Source organism: Salmo trutta, chromosome 1 (genome assembly GCF_901001165.1).
Source record: "Salmo trutta chromosome 1, fSalTru1.1, whole genome shotgun sequence".
NCBI classification, from domain to species: Eukaryota; Metazoa; Chordata; class Actinopteri; order Salmoniformes; family Salmonidae; genus Salmo; species Salmo trutta.
Genome location: NC_042957.1, coordinates 43,809,315 through 43,817,348, shown reverse-complemented (window position 1 = coordinate 43,817,348; position 8,034 = coordinate 43,809,315). Strand labels below are relative to the sequence as shown.

Below are 8,034 nucleotides of genomic sequence, written 5' to 3'. Positions count from 1 at the left end.
AGTAGACTAGAGGCAAACGCTAACTACAGTGACAGTGTGTTGTTTATAGGAAAATGAACTATACATTTGATGATGTCCACAATTAAATGCATAAAATCAATGAGACCAAATTGACGTCTGATTCCGTGGAAGGATCAATTTTTTATTTAACCTTTATTTAACTAGGCACTTCAGATAAGAACAAATTCTTATTTACAATGACAGTCTAGGAACAGTGGGTTAACTGCCTTGTCCAGGGACAGAACAGATTTATTTTAACCTTGTCACCTCGGGGATTCCATCTAGCAAACTTTCAGTTACTGGCCCAACGTTCTAACTGCTAGGCTACCTGCCACCCCATAGCATCCCAGTAAAGCTACATATATTAGGGGGTTTAGGAAACAGCAGAAACTCTCCCACTTTTTAGGCCCACATACAAACGGTTTTCCAGTGTTTAGAACACGTGTGGTGGCCCAAGCACATGATAGGCCTATCAATAGTAAGTTATCAGGATGATATGCATTCCAAGCCATAAAGACCTCATCTGATTCCATTTTCCACTGTCACTAAAAAGAATGGATTGTTCCAACTGATATTCAATGAAACTAGCATCAAATATTAGATTATCAATGCCTCATCAGATCATATTGATAGAAACAGTTCCCCTGTGTTTCTAAGAGCCCTGCCCATTGTCACTCCTCATCCCCAAAGGCCAAAGCACAAATAGTGGGCGTTTTAGATGATTTACTTATCTGTTTTATATATATCCTTCTCTTCTTTTTTTCCATCCCTCAGTTCCCCCACTGCTTCAACCTTCAGTCTCTTCCACAACAGACAGGGATTCTCTTTGCCTTTGTAGGTCAAAGAAGGCCAGGTATCTTTAGGTTATTTTCCAGCTCAGGACATTCGGCCATCTACCAACCAACAAACACAATACTAAAAACAGATCCAACAAGCGTAGGTGTTTCCTTCAGGACGTGACAGATAACTGTGCTCTCTGTGCCTTTAACCTCCTGCCGAACTGTCCAGGATGTGGCCAGTGCTGTTTGGTGTGTTCACTGCTTTGGTGGTGGCCTGGGTGACCGTCTACATTCTAAATTATTCCAAGAGAAAGAGGGTCTTTTCCCAGGAGTGCCTGCGACCACCGGGGCCATTGGTGACAGACAAGAAGCAGAGAGATGAGGTGTTGAAGAAAGGTGAGTCATGGTTGTCAATGGTACAGGACTCAATGTTATGATGCTATGTTTGCTGACATTTTTACTAAGTAAGACGGGGGAATAGTTAGCTGTGTTTTTGAACTGCTGTTGAAAATGACGCCATGCTATGAATAGAAGAGACATGAATATATCCATATCTGGATTGGGTTACTGTGTACAATGTCAAATTTGATCTGTTACTGTTGTGTTGATGTCTGAAAAGGCCATATCTAAAATAATGTAGGCTTCAACATTATGTGCTTAAACAATGAATGGTTACTTGATAGCAATACCCTAACTTGACAAGGGTACAAAAATGACTAAGCATTTTAATTACATATTAAAACAACAGGTGTGAGGCATGTGCATGGTGTGACAAACTTAGCAGCTCTTGGGAATGTCACATTTGAGTTCGCCGTTCCTTAAATACCTTTTTTTGTGAGTGGATGACGAAAAAGGAAAAAGTGCATTCACGTTGCGTGAAGTTTCTGCCAGTCTTGTCAATTAGATGGTTGATTCCCCGGTGATTGTCTGTCTAAATCACTTTGATGTTATTCTGAACGATTGTTTTTGGAATCGACTTCAACACCAACGTGTGAAAATGACCGAGCAGAAAGTACACAAACACACTTCACTTTTATGAATAGGATATCCTCTTTCTGCCTATTTCTATGATGATACTAACTCACCCCCCTCCCCCTATCAACATTTCCAGGTTTCAGAATGGACCGTGTCCCGGAGAACCTTGACGCTATAGTGATTGGCAGCGGTATCGGGGGGCTGACAGCAGCGGCGGTTCTAGCCAAAGCAGGGAAGAGGGTTGTGGTTCTCGAGCAGCATGACCAGGCTGGAGGGTGCACTCACACCTTTGAGAACCAGGGCTTTGAGTTTGACGTAGGTAAGAGCCACTGTGACAGAACCGACCATGGACTACACTCAATAAAGCCTTAAAGTGTATGTACTCAAGTTGTTCGGTCTAGTAAGGTTTTTCATGTTTGTTAATCTCAGTGAAAAAGCAGAACTTGTTTCATTGAGAACTTACAAAGCGAAAACTAGTCTCTGGTGAATGGTGACAGACGGCCAGAGGCCAGTGCTCACGCAAGAGTTGGTTCGGGGTTGCAGAGATTAAGCAAAATGAAATGGCGAGTGGTGTTTGATAAACTCAATCTAAGCACAATCATGAGGGGGGATCATTGGGCAGGATAAGCTTCTAATACATACACAAATGATCCAGCAAATATTCTCTCACCACCTCTACCCCCTCCCTCTGTCAGGGATCCACTACCTGGGCCAGCTCCATGAGAACAGCATGTTTCGTGTGGCCCTGGACCAGATCAGTGAGGGCCAGATCCAGTTCACCAGGTTGGAGCAGCACTTTGACACACTGATCCTAGGTCAGGGTGAAGACCGCAGGGACTACCACATCCTCTCTGGGAAGACGGAGATGGCAGAGAGCCTGAAGAGGCAGTTTCCTCATGATGTGGAGGCCTTGAATGAATATTTCAAGTATATGAAGGTACTGTGTGTGTGTGCATGCGTGTGTGTGTGCGTGTGTGTGCATGCGTGTGCGTGCGTGTGCGTGCGTGTGCGTGCGTGTGTGTGTGTGCACGTGATCATAACCCCTCTCATGTCTCCCCATGCTGCAGAAGGCAGCTCGTCGTATCAATCTCCTGGCCGGCCTCAAGATGATGCCCATATGGCTGGTAAACTTCTTGGCTCGGACCGGCCTATTAGAGCGCATCTCCTCAGTGTTCCGCATGGCCATCACCAAACACACAGAGAAGATGGCCACTCTGACCAAGAACAAAGACCTGCACGCCCTCTCCGCATACCTCTTCTATGGTCAGTCCCTCTACACATCCGCTCCCAGGGTGAATTCCAATACTTTTACATTGGACAACTATTTTCCAAACTGAACTGACACACTCGTGCTAGTTTACAACATAGTCCTAGAACATACAATTGAGTGCTCTTCTGTCCTTCTTGAATGTAGAGCATGTGGTTATGTTTGTCTCGCTCTGCATGTTCTGTAATGCAATGGTTTGGGGTGGGGGGCTGACATTTTCAAATGTGAAATAGTGTTCCCTGGGAGAAAAAGGTTGTGAACCCCTGCTCTAATGTGAAATGTAACTGTTTCCCCTGCTGGTAGGTGTTCCCCCTAAGGAATCCAGTTTCCTAATGAATACTCTACTGCTGCAGCACTATAAGAGGGGAGCCTACTACCCCATTGGAGGGGCCAGTGAGATCGCCTTCCACATCATCCCAGTCATCCGGAAGGCAGGTGGCGCTGTGCTGGTCAGAGCCCCTGTACAGACGGTCCTTCTGAATGAGGAGGGCTCAGCGTATGGTCAGTATCTAGTTCAGGGGGGAAAGCACTAAATCATTGTACTATTAGATATGCTTACTGTTGACCGTCTTCTATGGGAATCTTTGGCGTTACATTAGACTCGTTGCAAAGTGAGTTGTTGGTCTATGTCCACTGACCTCTGGTTGACCTCTGGTTGTCAGGTGTGACGGTGAGGAAAGGTCAGGAGGAGGTGGAGGTGTTGGCTCCAGTGGTCATCTCCAATGCTGGCATCTTCAACACCTTTGAGAAGTTCCTGCCCCCAGAGATACAGGCCAAGCCGGGTGAGTGGTGGTGGTCATGAATTGTACTGAACTCTAGCCATGGGGAACTTTTACTGAAACATCAGGAAACAGGTTGAAACATGAGAAAACGTGATGAGTAGACAGTGTTTGACTAATTTGGACTAATCAGATGTGTTCTATGTTCCCAGACATCCAGGCCCTGCTGGGGAGGATGCAGCATGGAATGGGCAACTTCCTGGTGTTTGTGGGTCTGGACGGCACGAAGGAGGAGCTGGGCATCACCTCTATGAACTACTGGATGTACAAAGATAATGACCTGGACACACTGTTAGTACAGTAGTGGGTCTCTTGAATTGTATTCTCTTTGATTCTTTCATTTGCTCATTCATTTGGTCTTTGTTCATTCTGTAGCAAAATATAATATAACATTTGTGTTCTATTGTGTTCTATTTAATTCAGGGATGGGCAACTCCGGTCATTGGGGTCCTGATTGGTGTCACACTTTTGCCCCAGCCAGCCCCAGCTAAAACGCCTGACTCCAGTAATCACCTAATCATGATCTTCAGTTTAGAATGCAATTCGTTTTCATGTGCTGTGTTTGCTAGGGATGGGGAAAAGGTGTGACACCCGTAGCCGTGGGAAGTAGGGGTGCTGAGGGTGCTGCAGCATCCCCTGATAAATCATAATAAAATAATATACAAATAAAATTAATTAAAATGTTTCCACACCAAATTAGTGCACTAGGCCTTAATTACTTACTTCTGTATGAGCAGAGAAAATGAAATTAACTGCGGCTGAGGTTCCTTACACTTTGAGGGCCTAACCACAGTATTACATGCCTTTATTTTGAAATCACATGTCGACTTATTTAAGCGTACGTGTAATGTTTTGATTGTAGGATGGAACGCTACAGTTCTCTGAGCCGAGAGGAGGTGGTGGGGAACATCCCCATGATGTTCATTCATTCCCCCTCTGCCAAAGACCCCACCTCCAGTACCCGCCATCCAGGTAGCTGCCTCAACAACACACACCTGCACCAATAATAAATCAATCACATTTAATTTGTCACATGCTTCGTAAACAGCTGTAGACTAACAGTGAAATCCTTCCTATATAGAATATAACACAGTATTTAAATTCGTAGAGCACACATCACACCAACAGAAACACTGAAAAGACAGAGTAAAGTATAATATATCAAATAAAACATTTGAGATGAGCAGTGATGATCAGTACTTCAATGCTGCTGAAGGTCGATTTTCATACAAAAAGGCAGATAGTTTAAGATATTAATTATGAGAAAGAGTTTTTATAGCGAAAATGATTGTGTTCTAAGACTCTCTCTCCACCTCCCAACAGGGAAGTCCTGTATGACTCTGTTGACCATGGCCAAGTTTGAGTGGTTTGAGGACTGGAAAGATACCAAGATAAACAAGAGAGGGTCCGATTACGAAGACCTGAAGATGAGCATGGCCAAGGAGCTCCTAGACTGGGCACTGGTTGTCTTCCCTCAGCTCAGGGATAAGGTACTTTGAAAACATAGCGTAATTTGAACATAACTTGCCAAAATACACTGTCATATTCAATTTACTGATGTATACAGTAGAGTAGAGTTTCTTGGACATTCCAAAGAGGCATTATAATTCGTTATCACACCTATTGTGCTTGGACTCAAGTCTTCTTTGAGGCAATAATGTCATCCAATTGTAATGATGTCTCATACCCGCTGGCTGTCTCTGTATCTACCAGCACAAGCTGTTGAAAATACATATTTTTAGTTGAAAGATGTTGAAAAACCGTCTTTCAACCGAGTTCTCTCACTGGGTACCTTGTATCTCTCTATAGGTGGTGTATATGGAGGCTTCCACGCCCCTGACCAACATGCACTACCTGGCTGCCCCGCGTGGGGAGATGTATGGGGCCGAACACAACCTGGACCGCTTCAGCCCGGAGACGGTGGCCAGAACCCGGCCCCCCACCCCCGTCAAGGGACTCTACCTCACCGGTGAGAAAGAAATGGATCACTGTGGTAGTATTTCAGTTGTATTTGAGTACATTGGTCACAAAGGCACAAGGGGATGCTTGACTGTGGCAGTTCTATGAGTTAGTCAGCAGAGTAACATGCAAGAACTGAAAGTCATGTTAAGGTGCTACCATAGATAATACTGTTTCTGATCTATTCTAGATGGTTCTACACATTGTTCAAACTTACTGTCAGTAGTTTTCCTATCAGCAAACCCTTTGTGTTGTTCTGAACCCCCAGGCCAGGACGTGTTCTGTAACGGGATGGCCGGTGCTCTGCACGGAGGAATCCTGTGTGCCTCGACAGTTCTGGACCGTATTCTCTACATGGACCTCCTATCTCTGAAGAAACAGCTCAAAAAGCAGACTCGCGAAAAGGCTCGTAACAAGGCCTGAGAAACTATTTGGACACAGCACTGGCCACAGTCAAAATCATTACATAAACCAATACCATGTAGGGTACTGCATACAGTATGCCACATTTCTTCATGTAACAGTGCCATGTTGTCTTATGTTGAATTAAAATACGGTGTCTTTCTTTATTACCTGTTATGGTTACATGTTGCCATCTCTTTAGCTTTGTTTAATGATCGGAAAAAATTGCATCACTGGATTCCTCACAGTCGTGAATGATTACTACTCTTTAGTCAGATCGCAGGCAGAAACATGGGTGTGTTTTATGTTTTGCTTCCATTGAATTGCTTCTGTAGTATAGACACAACTCATTAAGGTGCACCCCCCCCCCCCGAAAGTCTGTTAAATTCATCCTCTCCACTGCGGGTAGTTTCAACCAGATTATGTTCAAATAATACTTGTTACAATCCATTGTAACCAAGTAATGCTGTTACTGTAATACCTATCACTGTTGCTACACTGCTGTAACTTTTGCACCTAGTACTGTAGCCAGCCACCAGGTAGGTTTCAGCTTGTCCTGTTCTATCGACTCAAATGCAGATAGGAGAAAATGAGTCACTCTCACTGCACCTCACGTCTCAGGGAACTGGACATTGAACTCCCATGCCAATTAAAACACTTAAACATTCACAACAAGTATTACTGTGCATTCGGAAAGTATTCAGACCCCTTGACTTTTCCACATTTTGTTACGCTACAGCCTTATTCTAAAATGGATTACATTGTTTTTCCCCTCATAAATCTACACCCAATACCCCATAATGACAAAGCAAAAACAGATTTTTTGAAACTATATATACACAGAAATATATATATACACATTTACATAAGTATTCAGACCCTTTACTCAGTACTTTGTTGAAGCACCTTTTGCAGCAATTATAGCCTCGAGTCTTCTTGGGTATGACGCTACAAGCTTGGCACACCTGTATTTGGGGAGTTTTACCCATTCTTCTCTGCAGATCCTCTCAAGCTCTGTCAGGTTGGACAGGGAGCGTCGCTGCACAGCTATATTCAGGTCTCTCCAGAGATGTTTGATTGGGTTCAGGTCCGGGCTCTGGCTGGGCCACTCAAGAACATTCAGAGACTTGTCCCGAAGCCACTCATGCGTTGTCTTGGCTGGAGCAGGTTTTCATCAAGTCTCCCAGTCCCTGCCTCTAAAACATCCCCACAGCATGCCACCACCATGTTTAACCATAGGGATGATGCCAGGTTTCCTCCAGATGTGACGCTTGGCATTCAGGCCAAAGAGTTCAATCTTGGTTTCATCAGACCAGAGAATCTTGTTTCTCATGGTTTGAGAGTCTTTAGGTGCCTTTTGGCAAGCTCCAAGAGAGCTGTCATGTGCCTTTTACTGAGGAGTGGCGTCCGTCTGGCCACTACCATAAAGGCCTGATTGGTGGAGTGCTGCAAAGATGGTTGTACTTCTGGAAGGTTCTCCCATCTCCACAGAGGAACTCTAGAGCTCTGTCAGAATGGCCATTGGGTTCTTGGTCACCTCCCTGAACAAGGCCCTTCTCCCCCGATTGCTCAGTTTGGCCGGGTGGCCAGCTCTAGGAAGAGTCTTGGTGGTTCCAAACTTTTTCCATTTAAAAATGATGGAGGCCACTGTGTTCTTGGGGACCTTCAATCCTGCAGAAATGTTTTGGTACCCTTCCCCAGATCTGTGACCCAACATAATCCTTTTTCGGAGCTCTACGGACAATTCCTTCGACCTCATGGCTTGGTTTTTGCTCCGACATGCACTGTCAACTGTGGGACATTATATAGACCGGTGTTTGCCTTTCCAAATCATGTCCAATCAATTGAATTTACCACAGGTGGACTCCAATCA

At 44.6% G+C, this 8,034-nt stretch overlaps 1 protein-coding gene across 1 annotated transcript; it reads left to right on the top strand.

Moving 5' to 3' along the window:
• The first annotated feature begins 749 nt into the window (after positions 1-749).
• Positions 750-6,331, top strand: LOC115196638 (all-trans-retinol 13,14-reductase). Its single transcript, XM_029757487.1, has 11 exons — positions 750-1,175; positions 1,891-2,073; positions 2,450-2,691; positions 2,822-3,017; positions 3,325-3,522; positions 3,684-3,803; positions 3,953-4,091; positions 4,663-4,772; positions 5,124-5,290; positions 5,610-5,769; positions 6,028-6,331. Exons 1-11 carry the CDS (start codon positions 1,010-1,012, stop codon positions 6,180-6,182), a joined length of 1,836 nt encoding a protein of 611 aa, XP_029613347.1. The 5' UTR covers positions 750-1,009; the 3' UTR covers positions 6,183-6,331.
• The last annotated feature ends 1,703 nt before the right edge of the window (positions 6,332-8,034 follow it).

Coding starts and splice junctions, on each gene's coding strand:
- LOC115196638 (XM_029757487.1), top strand. CDS start 1,010: ATGTGGCCAGTGCTGTTTGGTGTGTTCACTGCTTTGGTGGTGGCCTGG. Junction 1,176..1,890: donor AGATGAGGTGTTGAAGAAAG/GTGAGTCATGGT, acceptor CAACATTTCCAG/GTTTCAGAATGGACCGTGTC. Junction 3,018..3,324: donor CTCCGCATACCTCTTCTATG/GTCAGTCCCTCT, acceptor CCCTGCTGGTAG/GTGTTCCCCCTAAGGAATCC.